Source organism: Lissotriton helveticus, chromosome 11 (assembly GCF_964261635.1).
Source record: "Lissotriton helveticus chromosome 11, aLisHel1.1, whole genome shotgun sequence".
NCBI lineage: Eukaryota > Metazoa > Chordata > Amphibia > Caudata > Salamandridae > Lissotriton > Lissotriton helveticus.
The window spans coordinates 942,545,663-942,564,537 of NC_136072.1; the positions used below are offsets into that span (position 1 = coordinate 942,545,663).

The 18,875-nt window shown below is 45.5% G+C and overlaps 1 protein-coding gene across 4 annotated transcripts in view; it reads left to right on the top strand.

Annotated features, from left to right (window-relative positions):
* The window catches only part of CHEK2 (checkpoint kinase 2), a 260,226-nt gene that overhangs the window by 164,673 nt on the left and 76,678 nt on the right, over nucleotides 1-18,875 (top strand). For all 4 annotated transcript variants that reach the window (XM_078667290.1, XM_078667292.1, XM_078667289.1 and 1 more), the window contains 2 exons: nucleotides 7,673-7,726; nucleotides 14,976-15,040. In XM_078667290.1, the coding sequence (XP_078523416.1) occupies nucleotides 7,673-7,726; nucleotides 14,976-15,040 (119 nt within the window). The remainder of the gene's footprint in view (nucleotides 1-7,672; nucleotides 7,727-14,975; nucleotides 15,041-18,875) is intronic.

Below are 18,875 nucleotides of genomic sequence, written 5' to 3' on the forward strand. Positions count from 1 at the left end.
CTAGATATGTTTTTGGAACACCCGTAATTGTTCTGTTGCCGTCCTCTAGCTTGGGAAGGACTAAGCATTGCCCCACAGTCTTTAGGTCTTCGATTGGGATGAAGGGTTTGACTTTTTTTTTTTAGGTGTTGGAGGCATCTTTTTGTGGAGGAGTTGATGTTATGTTATCTATGTGATATAGCACACAAATCACCCGGGGCATCTCAGTGCAGTCGTGGAACAAGTACAGAAGGGAGGGGAAAGGGTTCAGAAAAGATAAACTTTAAGTAGCTTTCTGAATTTGCTGCAATTTGCGCATGCTCGAACGTAAAGCGGAAGCTTGTTCCAGTCAAGGGAGCGAGGTGAGAGAAGGACTTTTCCCCCGCTGCGGGTCAGGCGGATGCGAGGGATGCGCAGTAGATCTTAGGTTACGTCCGGGTGTGTATGCTTTTATTATTTTTGTACAAAAAATGGGCCATTCCCTTTTAGGGCATTATATGCAAAGCGATACAAAAAGGGATGATGGACGGAGCGTTTGAGAAAATCAAACACTCGCCCCCAGTCAACTGATCTGGGTTTAATCCATCACCATTCTTTAGCCCACTCAGCCACCCCAGTTTGACATGGCCATATGCAAATCAGTCTGACCCTGTGCCTCATGGGAACCGTCCAGCCCGAACTGCCAAGCCATGTCTTCCCTGGACCGGAAACAAGCATCCTGGGACCGGTTTCGGATTCATAATCCTCATCAGCCAGGCTATCTTGAATCCAGTGGCCAAGTGAGCAAGGGACTCACGTCTGAGCATACCCTGCCACACTTCGGGCGAACAAAGCGATACAAAAGGCGATGATGGACGGAGCGTTTGAGCAAATCAAACACTCACCCCCAGTCAACTGATCTGGGTTTAATCCATCACCATTCTTTAGCCCACTCAGCCACCCCAGTTCAGACATGGCCATATGCAAATCAGTCTGACCCTGTGCCTCATGGGAACAGTCCAGCCCGAACTGCCAAGCCATGTCTTCCCTGGACCGGAAACCAGCATCCTGGGACCGGTTTCAGATTCATAATCCTCATCAGCCAGGCTATCTTGAATCCAGGGCCAAGTGAGCAAGGGACTCACGTCTGAGCATACCCTGCCACACTTAGGGCGAACAAAGCGATACAAAAGGGGATGATGGACGGAGCGTTTGAGCAAATCAAACACTCACCCCCAGTCAACTGATCTGGGTTTCAATCAATCACCATTCTTTAGCCCACTCAGCCACCCCAGTTCAGACATGGCCATATGCAAATCAGTCTGACCCTGTGCCTCATGGGAACAGTCCAGCCCGAGCTGCCAAGCCATGTCTTCCCTGGACCGGAAACAAGCATCCTGGGACCGGTTTCAGATTCATAATCCTCATCAGCCAGGCTATCTTGAATCCAGTGGCCAAGTGAGCAAGGGACTCACGTCTGAGCATACCCTGCCACACTTAGGGCGAACAAAGCGATACAAAAGGGGATGATGGACGGAGCGTTTGAGCAAATCAAACACTCACCCCCAGTCAACTGATCTGGGTTTAATCCATCACCATTCTTTAGCCCACTCAGCCACCCCCGTTCAGACATGGCCATATGCATATCCGTCTGACCCTGTGCCTCATGCGAACAGTCCAGCCCGAACTGCCAAGCCATGTCTTCCCTGGACCGGAAACAAGCATCCTGGGACCGGTTTCGGATTCATAATCCACATCAGCCAGGCTATCTTGAATTCAGTGGCCAAGTGAGCAAGGGACTCACGTCTGAGCATACCCTGCCAGACAGCTGTAATGCCAGAAACCGGTCCTCGGAAGCTTGTTTCCGGTCCAGGGAAGGCATGGCTTGGCAGTTCGGGCTGGACTATTCCCATGAGGCACAGGGTCAGACTGATTTGCATGTAGCCATGTCTGAACTGGGGTGGCAGAGTGGGCTAAAGAACGGTGATGGATCATACCCAGATCTTTTGACTGGGTGTGAGTGTTTGATTGGTTCAGATGCTCCGTCCATCACCACCCCCTTTTGTACCTTTTTGGCCGCCATAAGTGTGGCAGGGTATGCTCAGACGTGAGTCCCTTGCTTACTTTGCCACTGGATTCAAGCAAGCCGGGCTGAAGACGGCTGTAATGCCAGAAACCGGTCCTCGGAAGCATGTTTCCGGTCCAGGGAAGGCATGGCTTGGCAGTTCGAGCTGGACTGTTCCCATGAGGCACAGGGTCAGACTGATTTGCATATAGCCATGTCTGAACTGGGGTGGCAGAGTGGGCTAAAGAACGGTGATGGATCAAACCCAGATCTTTTGACTGGGTGTGTGAGTGTTTGATTAGTTCAGATGCTCCGTCCATCACCACCCCCTTTTGTACTTATATGCAAGGCAGCAGATCTTAAAACAGGAGCGTTTCTTCACTGGCAAAGGGGCTGAAGGAGTGCCGGGGTGGGCAATTGTGAATGAGCCTGGCTGCAGTATTTTGAACAACCTGGAGTTTGGCAACTAAAGTCTTATTAGCATCTGCCAAAAGAACGTTGCCATAATCTAGCCTGCTTATTAGTAAAGCCTGGACAAGAGTTCTTCGGGCAGAGGTTGGAAGGTAGGGGAATATCCGGCTCAGAAGACGCATATTGTGGTAGCATATTCCAGTGGTTGCCAAAATGTGCTCTTTCATCGTTAAGGCTTGGTCTATTTTCATGCCAAGATTCCTTACCGCTTGTTTGGGCATGGTAGTGTGACCCATTTGATGAATTCACCAATCGTCTGTCCATATGGAAGGGGCTTTTTCAAACAGCATTATCACCTTATCTGCATTCAATTGGAGATAGTTCTTATTCGTCCAATCTGAGATGACTAACATGCCGAGGGCAAAACGCTTTTTAGATGCTGTCAGATCAGGGCCGAATGTAAACATCAGCTGGGTGTCATCTGCGCATGTGATTATTTCGAAACCTAAACGCTCTGCAATCCCAGCGAGAAGGGCCATATAAATATTGAACAAGGTGGGGCTCAGGAGGAGTGAGTACCAAGATGACAGTTTGATGTCTTTCTTTCAGAAAATAGTGGAGCCATTTAAGTGCAGTGCCTTGTGTACCGATCTCTTGCAGCCTTTTCAGCATCCTTGAGTGGGAGATTGTATCAAATGCTGAAGAGGGAATATAATAACACAAGCACGAGTGCAGTTTCTGTGCTATGACCGGGATGGATGGAAGACGGATTGGGAGGGATCCAAGATTTGGTTGGATTCGAGATAGGTAACTAGTTGTTTATTAATTAGACTTTCGAGCTGTTTGTCAATGAGTGGTAGGAATGATATGGGGCGATAATTGGGCACAGATTTTTGGTCCAGGGTGTTGTTTTTTTAAATAGACCGTACACATGTCGCCTTCCATTGAGGCGGGATGGGACGTGTTTTCACTGAGCAATTAAAAATCTTTAGAATCGCCAGTGCACAATAGCTGGTCAACAAGGACATTGTTTTGGGAGGGCAGATGTCCAACGGGGAACCTGATTTAGCGGATGCCAAGGAGCTAAGGATTTCCTCCATAGTAAAAGGCGCAAAGCTATCTGAGGTGTAGGAAGTGTACTTTGGCTGATCTGCATCGAAAGAAGTAGCCTCTGCTCCGGAAGAGGGGAAGTTGTTAAGTTTTGCATAGATGAGGGAGATTTTCTCCTGAAAAATGTTGGCAGTGAATCACAGAGTATCTGGGTTTCAGAGAGCGACTGAATACATGCCTGAGGGGTGAAGTCATGGACTATGTTAAAAAGAGCTTTTAGGAAGTTGCTAATTAAATTTGTTTGATAATAAAACTACTCGTGTCAGTTTTGATATTATGATGGTAGCAGGAAAGGGCTTCTTTGTACTGACCTTTATCTTGAGGCTATTTACTTCTACCCCAGCGCCTCTCTAGGTTCCTGCATTTAGATTTTTTGAGTTTTCTAGGGGGGAGAAGGTCGACGTTTAGTGGGACAGAAGTTTTTATAGGGTACTGTTGTATCCAATGCTGCAGTTATTGGAGCGTTGAAGGACTCCAGTAGGTCGGTGACCTCAGGATTACTTTGCGGAAATCTGAGGTGAAAAACTTCACTGAAAGTTTCTTGGAGTAAGACTATGAAAAGATCTGTAGACATTGAGTGGTGTTCTGCTGTTCCTTATTGTGGTGGAAAGGCTGAAGACTGAACCCGAAAATTAATTAAGAAATGGTCTGTGCATGTGCGGGAAATTGGTTCTTCACATTCAAGAAATTCAGTATTGGAGAACAGCAGGTCAAGTTAGGGGCTTGCTATATGCGTGGGGCATATGACTCTTTAGAAGAGTCCTAAAGTCTCCAGGTCTATTACTAGCTTCATCACTTCAGGGTTAGTGTGGTCTTCCCCGTGGTAATTGAAGTTGCCAAGAAGAAGGAATTTATTTGAGGCTAGGACATGGCTGGCAATTTCTTCCACCAGCTGTTGACTGAAATTGACCTTATATCCTGGGGGCGATAGATCAGGGCTCCATTTCAACTATTTGTCTCAGAGAGAGTTATCTTAAAGATACCAAGTTCCATTGAATCAGAAATGGTAGTTGTGATCCATGTTACATTGATTGTATTTTTTAAAACTACGGCGATGCCTCCACCCCTTTTGTAATCTTCTGTCGAGATGAATTAGTTTATAGTTGTCCAGAATAGCTTGCGTAATGGCTGGGAGGTTGGAGGGATTCAACCAGGTTTCCTCCGGGAAATAGATATCCGGAGACTGAGAGGTGATTAAATCCCAAATCTCCGTCGCGTGTTTAGCTAGAGACGTTACATTGCAGAGGAGGCTTTTTATGCTATTCTTAAGGATTGTGGGACTGGAGTAATTCTCCTTGAGGCTCCCTGATTTGAGGTTGCTTTGGAAGCGGCATTTGTAACAAGCCACAGGGCCCTCAACGGTGTGGGGAAGCCATTAGTGCATATGAAAAGGGGGGGCCCTCGGCCCCCCCGCACGCATGGCGGCGCGGCGACCGTCGCCCCCCCTTTCCCCTTTGTTGTCATTCGGCGGTGGGGGCGTGCCCTGGGGGCGCGGCCCACCGCCGATTGGCCGGCGGCCTTCCTGACCCGGATCCAAGGTAGTGGGTCAGGGGGGGCGGGCGATAGGAGGGGCCGCCCGGCCCCTCGGGAATAAGAGGTGGGGAGCGCCCAGGAGACCCCCTTGTCCCTGGACGCTCCCTCGCTGAACGTTGTGCCCCGCGCTCGGGGCTTCTTAGTTTTTGTTGAGAGACGCTAACAGTATTAGGTGCCCTCAGTAGATGCAAGGTAGCCGATGAGTAATGATAGCGGTGGGAACTGTTCTTTCTTACCCAGGCGCGGACGGGCACAGTTGGGCTTGCCTTCGGCGTGCCAGCGGCGTGTCTGGCCAGGCATTGGCTTTATGGCCCCATGCACTGGAGCCCCGCCAGAAGGGCGTCCAAGAGCTTTTTCGGCACAATCAGCACAGCCCTGCGGCGGACCAGAAAGTGATGGCTCCGTGGGTGCAGCGCAGGAAAAAAGGGGACGCAGAGCGGAGATTAAAGACTAATTGCAAACTAAAAGCATCGCACGTAGCAGATGTAAAAACGAGTGTCAGTACAATAATAGGGCATAGAGTTAAAAATAGATTCTCATATTGGCCTGAAATTCATACACAATAGAGGCGGTTAAAAGTATCGTGCTAATAAGTCACCTGGCCGATAGCAGCAATTATATGCATGTAAATCCTGAACTTGATCCACTGCGTGCCCGGCATCCCTTTCATGGCTGCGTGCACTGGAGCACTAGAATGCTAAATGCGGCCCTACTGGAAGGGAGTCCATGAGCTTCCTCCACACAGCCCTGCGGGAACCGGAAAGCAATCGCTAGGTACAGTGCAGGAAAAAAGGAGACGCAGAGCAGAAGGAAAAAAAAGATTAAAGACAGTAAGTGCAAACTAAAGGCATTGCGTGTAGCAGATGTAAAAACGAGGGTCAGCACAATAATAGGGCATAGAGTTAAAAATAGATTCTCAAATTGGCCTAAAATTCATACACGATATAGTAGGTTAAAAGCATCTAGCAACTAAAAGTCACCTGAACCTGATCCGTTCTATTATGTTCTTTCATAATCAAGTGTAATTCCCCTGGGAGTTAAGAGAGTTGGAGATTGATAGTTGGCTGTTCAGTGCAGTGAGGTTGTCGAGCCAGATATCTGAGAGAAAAGATTTTTCTTTGGGTTAGAAGAAAAGGAGTTAGGTTTTGCTGGGCTTGAGCTTAAGATGGTTGCTCATCAGCCAGGACAGAACTGTTGAGAGTGCACTGTCTAAATGCTGATGACTTTGACTGACAATATTGTTATGTAGAGTTGGGTGCCATCTGCATAGGTATGATAGGCAATTCTGGCTTGCTTCAGGACCATTGTTAGTGGTTCCACATAGAATTAAATAGGGCAGGAGGCAGTATTGACCCTTGGGGGACTCCTTGTGCGACAGGAGTTGTACTTCAGGTCGCGTTGCTAAGTTTCATAAGCTGTGAGCATTGGTTCAGGAAGGAAGCGAACCATTGAAGGACCGTTCCATTGATGCTTGCACGCTGTGAGGCAGCGCTTAGGAGGATGTCATGGTTGACAGTATCAAAGGCAACCGAAAGGTCCAAGAGGACTAGATCATCCAGAGATCTGTGTAGATCGTCTGACGTTCAGAATCGCAGTCTCAGTACTGTAGCCTTTCCTGAACCCAGATTTGAAGGTGTCGTGCAAGTTGTTCTTTTCAATGTGGTTGTTGAGTTGTGTAAGCACACATTTTTCGATGCTTTTGGCAAGTAGAGGAAGGTTAGTTATAGGTCTGTAGTTAAGGTCGTTCTGGTCAGCTTCTAGTTCTTTAATGAGTGGGATGATTTGGCCGAGTCTGAGTGGGGCTGGCATGGGGCCACTCGATAGGGAGGAGTTAATGATTTAGGTCAATGTAACAGAGAAGGTGCCTGAGCTTTTTAACAAGCGCCGAAGGGAGCGGGTTAAAGTTATGCGATGTTTGCTTCATGCTAACGCGTCGTCAACGGCTTCATGGATGTAGTTGAATTCAGTCCTGGTTGCATCATCTTTCAGTTGCAAGGGGTTGAGGTTGTTGAATTGTATTGCCGAGAGAGGGAGGCAGCCATTATGTGGAGGTAGGGCTTTAGGTGGACCTTTTTTGCAAGGGGGGCGGGGGGATGGGCTTCCTTGGTGCAGAGTAGGGAGGTGAATGGCTCAAGAGACAAAAGTCTAGCATATTGCTCTGACTTTTAGAAATAAAACCACTTTTATTTTTCAAAAGCTCCAACCTGCCCATTAAAATAAAAATTTGCATGTTTTTGTGCATGTTTTGTTAGTAAATTCAATATAGTATTTTTTAATGTGTGTGATTGTTCAATTTATACTTGTTTCTGTTTGTTTGCCTTTTGTTTTGAGGTTCAAATTGCAGAAATTGCTTAGACCATGGTCGCTGACTACCAATTGAGATTTTAATGAATCCACAGAAGTCAAAAGGCTAAGAACCTTTGCTCGCGAGGGGGCATCTGATTAGCCATAGCCTCACTGTTTATTCATTGAAATAAAGTTCTTATTTGCTTTTATAAAGTGTATATGTTCCTATTTTATGCTGTTTGTTTTCAATTGATATTCTATTGTGGTCATTCCATTTATTTAAGCAAGCCTCAAATTTCTACTTTTTAGGATCCAATGCCAAATGTGGATACTGAAATTGAAATTTTGAAGAAATTAGATCACGTAAGTTAAACTTTTCAGTTCCAGATTTGAATATGCTTTTGTTTTCATTATTATTTTTTATAAACTTTGGAAAGTTTCATTCATCGACCAATGAACATTTTCAGAATATAAGGACCGGTACGGCTAATGATTGTTGTGTGAACAGGCAAAATATCTGATAGCCAATTGTATTCAAAGGATATTTTAGTAGGCCATGATAATTTTAATTAGAAACACGATTTATGGAACATGTTGCAGACCCAGGCTATCAATATATACTTTATTAATTTTTAGGGCAGATTATATTGAGTTTAAAAAAAAGACACTATAGAATGCACTTCAGCATAGCTGGCAGCAAGAGTAACATTACATGTGACATTTAACTTAATAAAAAAAAAAAATTTCATGCCAGGGACCATTCGGAGGTTACCTATAAACTGTGTTCAGAAAATCGTTTCCTCCTTGGGTCACTTTCTATCCAGTTTAAAAAAATGATTGTTTGGTTTTTGTGTCCATATTTTTCCAGAGCCATGCTGGGCCACAAAATGATTTTATGTATTTATAAAATATAAATAATAAAATAAACCCGCAGAAACCATTACTACCATGTGTTTCAGAGGGGTGATGTCTGAAGCCCAGGCACTAATTCAGATTTTTAGATTTAATGAATGCATTGTAGCTGGAAAATAGAAACGCATAGACCCTCTTCTGCGTTAGTGCTGTGCAGGGAGTGTGATTATGATACCGTCCCTGAATGGTAAGGATCAGGTCCTTCAGAAAAGGAAAAAAAAAAAGCTTTTCTGTTGATTTTGTCTAAAGAGAAAAATGTATAAGGTTTGGGGATTTCTTCTGGAGCTCATTGTTTAATCTGCCTCACCCATGAAAACCATTCTTCAGCAAGCAAGTATGGCTCTCACATTTGGTTTGGAAAAGTGCCAGGAGGCTGGATGAGCCTTCTAGAGAACAGTGGGGATAAGGACAATGGCATATGAGTCCTTATCAAACATAGAAGGGAAAATATCTTCCTGGTTCCCTGCAATAGGAGGCCACACCCACCAGGCAAGTGAAATAGCAGGGTAAGTCTTTGTCCGATACAGAAGATGGCCAGCACTTCAGATTCTAGAGATGCACGTGACAAAAGCCACTCCGTAAAGAAGTGCGTTACCACTTGAACATGGAATGTACCAAGTTCTCTGTGAAGTGTAAGGTAATGGTCACGCCTGAACTAAATGCATGCTTGTTGTTTATAGCAAAATATGCAAATGACGAACAGTACCTCTTTGGGCTTTGCCTCCATAGCTCACTGTTGGACTATATGGCATTTTCTGGTCGCTTAATCTTGCCCCCTAGGTTGAGGTCTTTGTCATTTCTAGGTAGACAGATATATTATTTAATATAGGTTGACCCTTCTTATCCAGATCAAGGCTGTTTTTTTCCTAATGACAGATGCCTTTAAAGAAAAGTATGTACTTGCATGGCTGCTTCAGTTCTCACACTCTGAAATACTTCTGGTTTAAGAACAGCAACATATGCTGCACTATTTGTACAGCTTGACCTGCTCATCTAATTCAGCGTCTCTTATGGAGGACTTGCTCATCCAGCATCCCTTTCAGCCTTTACTCTATAATGGTGCCCAAAGACTCAATATTATTGGGACTCGTTGTGGTTATGATATGAGTAATATGTCCTATAGGAATGCTGCAAATAATTTCTATACAACGAAGGTTGACTCAAAATAAAAAGCGTTAGCAATATCACAGGTAAGCCTAAAAACCTAAAGTTTCCTGGTTGGAAACCGGTTTGTGAAAGAAAATGGTGGTCATGTGTCAACAGTTAAGACTAGATAAAATCTTTCTCAGGGGAATTGTTCCTGGACTGTTTGAAAAGGCGTCAGTCTGATTTTGTCAATCAAGTATGTGGGTATGCCCCAAAAGAGGTTATTATGCTAGAAGGTACCAGGGTTGTGAACAAGAAAAGCCCATATTGTCTTTCCCTAGGGGGACAAACTAGGGGAGACCGCCTCTACAGCGTGCAAGTGACTGCATTGCTTACTGTAGTTGAGCTATTCCCTTTCTCTTGTGTGAGGAATTTTGTTCAGATCTGCCTAATTAAAGGCCAGAGAGCTAAGATCAGATGCTTGGATACTTTAGACTGCAGAACATTTCAGGATGGAGTTCAGAGCATAAACACCACAGCGCCCAATCTGTTTTTCGGAAAGAGTAACACTGAAGCAGGTAGAAGAGCTCAAATAAAAATGGGCTATACTTTAGCTATCTAAACAACCGAGAGCGCTTCTGATCGATCTCTTCTTGTTGCAGAGCAAATGGAAAGTTGCACCTGTGGTAAACCTTGGGATGTTTATTTGCTGGGTATTGTCAATCAATCAGGCGTTTGTTAAGCGCGACTACTCACCCCTAAGGGTCTCGAGGCGCGGAGGGGTGGGGTTAGCAGGCTTCAGTCCATCAGGGGGGGGGGTCTGTCGAAGAGCCAGGTTTTGAGGTTTCTTGTGAAGATGGGGAGCAATGTTGTATGTCTGAGGTGGAGCGGCAGGGCGTTCCAGGCTCGGGCTGCGAAGAATGAGAAGGAGCGGCCTCCCGATCTGGTCTTTCTGTTGCGTGGGGGCCACAGTGTAGAAGAGCTAGTCAGATCGTAGGGTCATCTGGGGTGCGTGAAATTTGAGTTGGCTGTTCAGGTGTGCTGGCCCGGTGTCGTGGAGGGCCTTGTGAATTCACAATTTTGCACCCATGGGTGTTTATGATGTTGTAGTCACTGATACTTCTGACTGATGCCCACAGGATTCTGTGAGTGTAGATTATTGTATGTTTGAAAGATATGATCATAATTTCACTAGTAAGTAATGCACACATGTCACTGTTAAAGAACTTGTCTTGGTCGTAGGCAATACAAATCGGATGTAAAATCCAAATGAAAGCGGAGTTTCTAGGTTTCAGTATAGATTCCATGCAGGCATTGCTGATTTTCCCCTTACCGAAGATACAGAGATTAAGAGAATGATCGAAAAGCTGTTGATGAAGAGTCTCTTACTGGGAGAACTGGCCAGGAAAGTAGATCTGTTCGTCTTCTTTGCCGAAGTGATATTCCTAGGTCTACACAGTACAGTCCATTGGAGAGGATAAAGATCCTTCATCTACAGAAGGAAAGGTCTCTTCAGGGAAGATAGCTAAACGGATGATGCATGTGGTTAGACCACATAGGAGCATGAAATAGGCAGGTGATTTTTGCAGCATGGAATCTAGATAGAGCCAGCCTCTAACAAGTCTGCATAGGGTGTAAAAACATCAACGGGAGAAAAAAGGTCTGCAGAAGGATTGGCTTTATAAATAAGCAGCAATTTTCAGCGAAGTCATCAGCACAATTTGAGTGCAGTGTTGCATTCTTCTCAAATGGTGAATGTCCTGGAAGTCTGTTACTTAACTCACCTGAGGAATAATGTTTGAAAATATTGGAAGAACTGTCCAAACACTTTTACCTTTCAGGTACTACACACATGGGTCAGTAAAGATGGTGGTGCAAAGGCAATATCAACAGTACAGAGATTCCAGTGACTGGTTGCTGGACCTCGCATAGTGCAAGATCTGTAGCATGGGTTGGGGTCCATTTTGTTTGTAGCAGTAGTCCCCTCACAACTAAAACGGAAGGTTTTTTTTGCATTGCATGGAATTTTCCTGTGGTGGTTTTTCCTTCTTTTTTAACCCTTTCCCAATATGACTTTCTATTAGATCTTCTTGGCGGTCCACTTCCTAAGATTGTTGACTGCCTACGGCACCTCTTGGAGGATTGTAAGGAAGACTTCAGTGAAAAATGGCCTCTACTCAGACTTTCGGAGCCTGCTTCCTTATTTTCTCAGCAAACCTGTATTCCGGGTACAATTAAGTCTCAGCCCATCTAACTGACACTGATCTACTTGTCCTTTTTTATCATTGATTGCAAGAGGGGGCAAATCCGATTTGATAGCTGATCAACAAATTCATTGGACCTGTCAGCTTTGTCCGTACACCGACAAAGCTCCAGGAGACTCCGTTAGGAGTGACAGTTGCGCTTTATAAATTTTCATTTCAAGAAAACAGCTGATGCTCTGTAGGCTACTGAAGGTTGTTTGAAAGATACAGCTATGGTCCATAACCTATATTAAGGTTTTGAATCGGTTTCAAGTTAGCTTTCAAATGAAGAGCTTTGTTGGACTAAAACAGGCCCAATGTCTTAACCTAGCACTACAGCACTTTGTTTGAAAGAAAACAAGGCATTGACTATAGGGCTGTTCACATGCGCAGTCATTAAATGCTTTAAGAATACCCTTTCTACATTCAAAAGATGGACGGGGGTGGAGTGGGTGATACAATAGGCTGGTTTCAATATTTATCAATTGGAAGCTCTCCCTGGAAGGGCTGAGATGGCTCCCAAAGACGTTTGTATCAGGTGCCATAATGAAGGACATGCTCAATGCGTCAGAATGGTCTGGAGACTCCGTATCATCCATTAAACGTATGGTGTTATTCATGTTGAGTAAACTTTGAAATAAGTATGTAGAATGTTGATTTTTCTACCTGTTTTGAGGGAAAATCATTCATCAATTACTAAGGAGACAAGCGTTATCCACCTGAAATGAGAGAATCTAGTCTATTATGGTTATGAGAAAGAGGACTGATTGCTGTTGGAGACCCTGCACAGAAGTCTGATAAAATATTTTATCAGGAATGGAATAAAACTGGTTAAATAACGCGGGAGCGGAGAAGGGTTTTGTTAGACCTGTCAGCCCTTTGGGTGGTCCCTCCTATTATTTATTTATTTAGTCCCCTTTTGGCCTCCTAACCCTTGTTTGTTTTTGTGTCCACTATACTTTTTGGTGTTGTCCTTAGGGCTTTGGGTGCCTCATCAACTCCATATATCCTGAGGCACAGGTGCTCCTTTATAATGGAAAATAGGGAGACCCAAAATGGAGGCTTCTAACTGTCAACATTTTACCTCAGGTTCCTGAGCCATAGGACTACAATGGGGAAGTTCTAGAACCTCCCAGTTAGTTCTAGCAACCAGAGCCCAGTCTATAAAAGGTCAGAACCAGGGCGGCCATTTTAGAATGACCAGGGAGCTTGAGTTGAACTTGGTGAGGAGTGAGGCGATAGCGTGGGGAGGAAGGCACACTGAGTGAGGGTAGACCATCCCTTGGGCCGGCTGCCCCTCTTTAATGACGTGACCCCCTACCTTTTGACCTAACCCTGCCATCGCTGGATTACCACTAGCTCCCTAAACCTTGCTAGTGTCCCTGATAAATCGTCCCTGAGCCACCTCTAGAGAAGTTGTAGACAGCTGGACTGGGGAACACGAAAGCGGGAGCAACTGATCCTGTGAAGACACCAATAACAGTGGTGTTATCTGTTAATCTGTTAATTCCCAAACTCCGCTTGTAGCATACTATCCAGCAGTGCGGCAAGTCCCTAAGACATCTACTCGGAGCCCAGATCCCTGAGAGAACCCTGCCACGGGAAGAAGAACTCAGCGTAAGGGCTCTGGAGTGCTGTGAGAGAGGCGCCCACTGTCGCTAACCGTGACCCTGTCCTTCAGCTGTAGGAACTTTGCTGACAAGATCGCTATGATGACGGAAGAGGCGGGGAGAGGCTAAAGGAGGCCGGCTGTGGGCGGAGTCCTTCGTGCATGTGGAGACGGCGAGGAGAGACCTCCGGAAGAGCTGACTGACGCCCTGAAGACCGGCGAAGCGAAAGCTGCAAGGTTTAACTCCGGTCAGTAAGGCGTGCAGCTCCGCTGGTAGCGGAGACTTCTCCGGTCCCCGGTCAACGGATCGGACACAAGCTGTAAGCGGACCAATAGAACTACCAGGAAAAAGTAAGCTGGGGCCTCTAGTATGGCGGGAGGAGAAGAACGATATTGGGGTCTTAAGCAGGGGCAGCGATATTGGCCATGAAGTAGCACCCCGGCTTTGGGACATCTCCCATATGATAAACTACGCCATGGACATTAACCCATAAGAACGTGACTCACTGATTTCAGTACCTTCCCTGCTTGGGCAAAGTCGTCTGAGGGGGAGAGGTTTCTGAATAGAGGGTTAATTTACCGCTAATGAAAGCCAGGGGAGCAGGGCTATTCCTGGAATAAGAAAGCATTGATTGTGAGGTTGTTTCTTTTATGCAGATCTATCAGAGCCTGAGAGTGTCACTCAGAAACCTGTTAATCCACTGGGGTTTTAGAGCAAGCTTCATGGCTTTTTGAAATGATTTAATATCCTGCCTGTCTCTATTCAGATATCCAGCTGTTTGAACCAAGTTACAAGTGGGCCTTTAGTGGAACTGTTGCTGAAAACCTGTATCTTCCTGCTTATAATATCATTGAGACCTCAAGGGTAACGTACAGCCTTGCCTCACTGTAAGGAAGTTTTATACCTGCTGTTTACCTTATCTAAAACTGTGGAATATACACTGCCTGCTTAGGGTGCAGGAGTTATTATTGAGCTTCTTTCATTTGGGGGAGAAAGGTATTATTAATGCTATGTGAAATTTTGCATATACCAATAATCGAATGTGGAGAAATTTAATGTACTGAATTTAAACACTGCTAAAAGACAAAGACATACTAAAGATTTCTTTTATAAAGCAAACCGTATTTTTCTAAACTGGTGTAGTGTTATTTTTAGTGGATGGTCGCTGAGTTACTGTGCGAAGTGTGATGCAAGCTTAACACAATGTGCCTTGGAGAAAAGTCCTTCCTACTCTGTGCCAGGCTACCCTATGTGGACTGGTAATCCAGGTCCAACAGGTTTGAAGTTAATATAAAGTTGATTTGTTGTTTGTAATGGCTTATAGATGTAACAATTGAATCCTTACGCAAAGAAGGCAGACCTTTTAAGCAGTAATGTCTGCAGGAAACGGAAAAGGGCCATTTGTTGGAACCTGACATGTCGTAGAAATGTTTGAACTATCTTTTTCCCTGTGATTGGGGGAAATAGAGTATTTATAAAGGGCTTGTATCTGAAAAAAAATTAATTTGGGAAAAAAACTCCTCACCACTGTGTCGAAACTTATAATTTTCCTTTAGGATAAGTAGGAAAATCAACATTAAGCAGAAGAGGTTGGCAATTTTTCTTGAGAATTACAAAAAAGTCGCTAGAGCTGATGCAGAAAAGTGCTTAAGGTACCGGGCATAATGTTTGTTATCCTTAACAACGTGTGAATGCGGTGATGACTAACTGCTAATTAAATAATAATTCTAAAATCGTTTTTTTTTTCTTTCTTTTCTTCAGCCTTGTATAATTAGGATTGACAATTTCTTCCATTCTGAAGATTACTATTACATTGTTCTAGAACTGTAAGTATTTTGTTAATGAATTTGTAGTTTTATGAGTATATATAACTTATGAATTATTTTAGTAACCTTATTTTAGTTATCTTTAATTAATCTCTTCTCAACCTTCTGGCATAGAAATAAAAGGATCCTCTTGTTTATTGTGCTTTCCTTATCCGAATGTGCCAAATATCTGAGGCATCTGGAGATGGCAGAATAGAAATTTGTCAAGATCAATGACAAAAAAATATATAGATCGATATCTCCTACTGGGGTGATTAATCAGGCGGGCCAAGAAGAAGGAGGGGCCTAAAGGCTTTTTCCCTATGTAATGTCAATAGGGATTTTGCCATTTTTAGACCAAATTTTTGCAGAAAGATGTTTGTCCAAAAAGCGACTTTTTTGTAATTTGGGGTAAATCTGTTCATTGGTTTGGGACTCATTATAGAAGAAATGTATAGATAACTAGGGACGCTGATTCCCAAGCTGTGTTTGCAGGTACCTGCGATTCTAGAGGGAAAAGCAAAACCCTGATTGGCTGGCCGCAGCCCGAAAGAATAGTTGCTCCGTCATTTTGTTTGCCTCGTGGCACGGGAGAGGGAAAAATAAAGGGTTAAAATAGATAAGCTGTCAGGATACAGGCATCTTTACCCCATAGGACACATGGAGGGGGTCCCTGGGGGACCACTAGTTAGGTTGACGTTTTACCCACACAAAACTGAAATTCAGCATTTAGAGTTATATTTATGTTAAACTAAAACGTGTGGCCTAAAGTTACTTAACGGTGTGAGTGATAGTTTCTTCAGATAAGTTTAACTATAACTGCTGAATTTCTATGGTTTTGTGTGGGTAAAACATCAACCTATCTATAACGTCCCTGTACCCTTTGATTTTTGTGTGAATTTTTGTTTTTTTTAACGCAAACTAATATATAATTACTGGTCGTCCAAACAACCCTGCTGCGTCCCGTGCGGCCAACCCTCATGCCATATGCGTCTAAACCCATGCGGTGCACAGCCGGGGCTCTGGTATGTGAGTGGGTGAGGTTTTTTCCTCCAATGGGCTTCAGATCCGCGGGTACCTGCTGATCCTCTGTGGGTACGGTACAAACTGTTCCTCAATTAGTGCCCCCACCCCAAAAATATTTGGACTATTTTTTGTTGAGGGGTACTAAAAGCTCCACCCATCCTGTGTGTAGCTATAATAAACAAAAATAGTTGGTCATACTTGGGAAGGATATATGCTAAACTATTTGATCTTTTCATTGCAACTGCTTTTAAAGTAATTTTGTCTTGTTGGAAGGATAATACTAAACTGTCTGTTCATACATGGTGGAATTTCATATGTGATGAGCATAGAATTGCAATTGCTTCTTCTTCCTCTGTCTCTTTAAAAATTAAATCCGATCTTACCTGGCTTCCTTTCTCTAACTTCTTATCTTCCCCCTCCCCTTCCTAACCTTTCCTTCTTTTTCTTTCTCTCTTTCTTTTTCTTTTCTTTTCTCCTCCTACTTTCTTCTTCCCCTCTCTTCCTTTTCTCACATTCTCCGAACCAACTCTCCTTTTCATCTCCTTCTCCTTGTCTTTTCACATTGGTTCTGATTTTTTGTATACTGTTATATTATGCTGTACTCTTTCTTAAACAAAATAAAACTTTCTTAAACTGCAAAATACTTGGGAAGGAAGCTTTCAAGTGCCTAGGACCCTAGTATGTGGTGATATTACAGTGCAAACACGAGGAGATGATGGACCGTAGCGGTGAAACTTTTCAGACACTCACCCCGAGTCACAGAGTCTGGGTTGAATCCATCATCATTCTTTAGCTCACTTCCCCACCCTGTGCCTCATGGGAACAGTCCAGCCCGAACTGCCTTCCCTGAACTGGAAACGAGCATCCTGGGACCTGTTTCTGGGTAATAACCTTCATCAGCCAGGCTCGCTTGAATCCAGTGGTAAAGTGAGCAAGGGACCCACGTCTGGGCATACCCCGCCAACTTAGGGTGAACAAAGCAAACCCAAGGAGATGATGGACGGAGGTCTGAAACTTTTTAGACACTCACCCACAGTCACAGATATGGGTTGAATCCATCATCCTTCTTTAGCTCACTTCGCCACCTCCGTTCAGACCTAGATATTTGCAGATCAGTCTTGACCCTGTGCCTCATGGGAACAGTCCAGCCCGAACTGCCAAGCCAGGCCTTTCCTGAACCAGAAACAAGCATCCTGGAACAGCTTGTCTCGAATGGAAGGGGTTTGATGACCCTCTTGCAACGCTGTGCGAGTTGGAGCCAGGGTTGAACAGAAGAGTCGGAGGTTGCAGGTGGCCTTGACCTCTACTCTGAGCCTGGTTTCCTTTCTCCTCCTGCTGTGGCCATGGAGGAGGGCGCCACATATACAGTGGTGCTCCGTAGAGCAGCGGAGGGCCTTGACCTGCATAGGGTAACTCTCAAAACTATCCTCCTCACTGAAGTCCTTCAGCTGGCGGCAAGCTCTATGGAGTCTCTGCTACTGTTCAATAAGGCGTTAACGGATGTTTTAATGGGCACCTGGTCTAGGCCAGCCACGGGGGTCCCTGTGGATAAGAACGTGGCCAGGCGGTATGCCCGGCCCTGAGTGATCCTGCCTATTTAACGACCTACCCAACTCCGGAGAGCCTGGTTATCCAGGCCTCCACCTCCCAAAGCGCATTCCCTACCGCCCACCAGATAAGGATTCAAAGAAGCTGGAACTGTTTGGCAAGAAACTGTTTTCCTCTGCCAGCTTAGGGCTGCGGTTGGTGAACACCGCATGCCTCTTGGGCCGCTACTCTCACGCTGTGTGGGACACGGTTGCGCAGATGCTGCCTCAGCGTCCTGAGGAAGTTCGGGCAGTGCTTTCCCAAGCTGTGGTTGAGGGGAAAGATGCGGCAAAGCTCGCTATCTGGTGTGGACTAGACACCGTGGACTCTTTGGGTAGGGTGACTTCCACCACACTGGCCCTCCGTCGTCACGCCTGGTTACGGTCCATGGGGTTTTCAGGGGATATTCAGAGTTCCCTTATGGAAATGCCTTTTGATGGTACCCGCCTGTTTTATGGTAAAGCAGATAGTGTGCTGGAGCGTTTTAAGGACTCCCGGGTTATGGCCAAGTCCTTGGGTCTCTCCACCAAGCACGTGGCCACTCAAGGGGCGCCCCGACACGTCCGTTCAGCCAAAAGCCTGTGCAGAACCAATCTCAGCGCGGCCACTGACATGGTTCCCGCCGTGGCAAGACAGGGGGCCAGCACATGTGACAGTCCGCTTCCGCCCCCGCAGCATCTGCCTCAAAACCTTCCTTGTCCGAGCTCTGGGGTGCACCCCACGCCGGTGGGCGGCAGGATTCGCCATCACCTCCGCCGCTGTCATTCGCACAGGTGGGTGTGGCAAATCATATGAAGGGGCTACTCCATACCCTTCGAATTTCCCCCCCCTCCCCAGTAATACCACCTCAGTTCCACCGCATGTCAGGGGATCACTATGCGCTTCTCCAACAGGCAATCACGGCCCTTTTGGCCAAGGGGGCCATCAAGCTCTTTCCTGGGCCAGAAGTAGGTCGTGGTTGTTATTCCCACTACTTTCTGGTCTCCAAGAAGGGGAAAGGGGGCCTGTGCCCCATCTTGGACCTCAGGAACGTCAACCGCTTCCTCCGGAAGGAATAGTTCAAGACGTCGACTCTGGCTCAGGTCTTGGCTGCCCTCGATACTGGAGACTGGATGGTAGTGTTGGACTTGCAGGACGCTTATTTTCATATTCCCGTCCTGCCAGCGTTACCGGAGCACACAGTGGTGACTGATGCGTCCCTCCTGGGATGGGGCAGCCAATTGGGAGAGGCGGAGATCAGAGG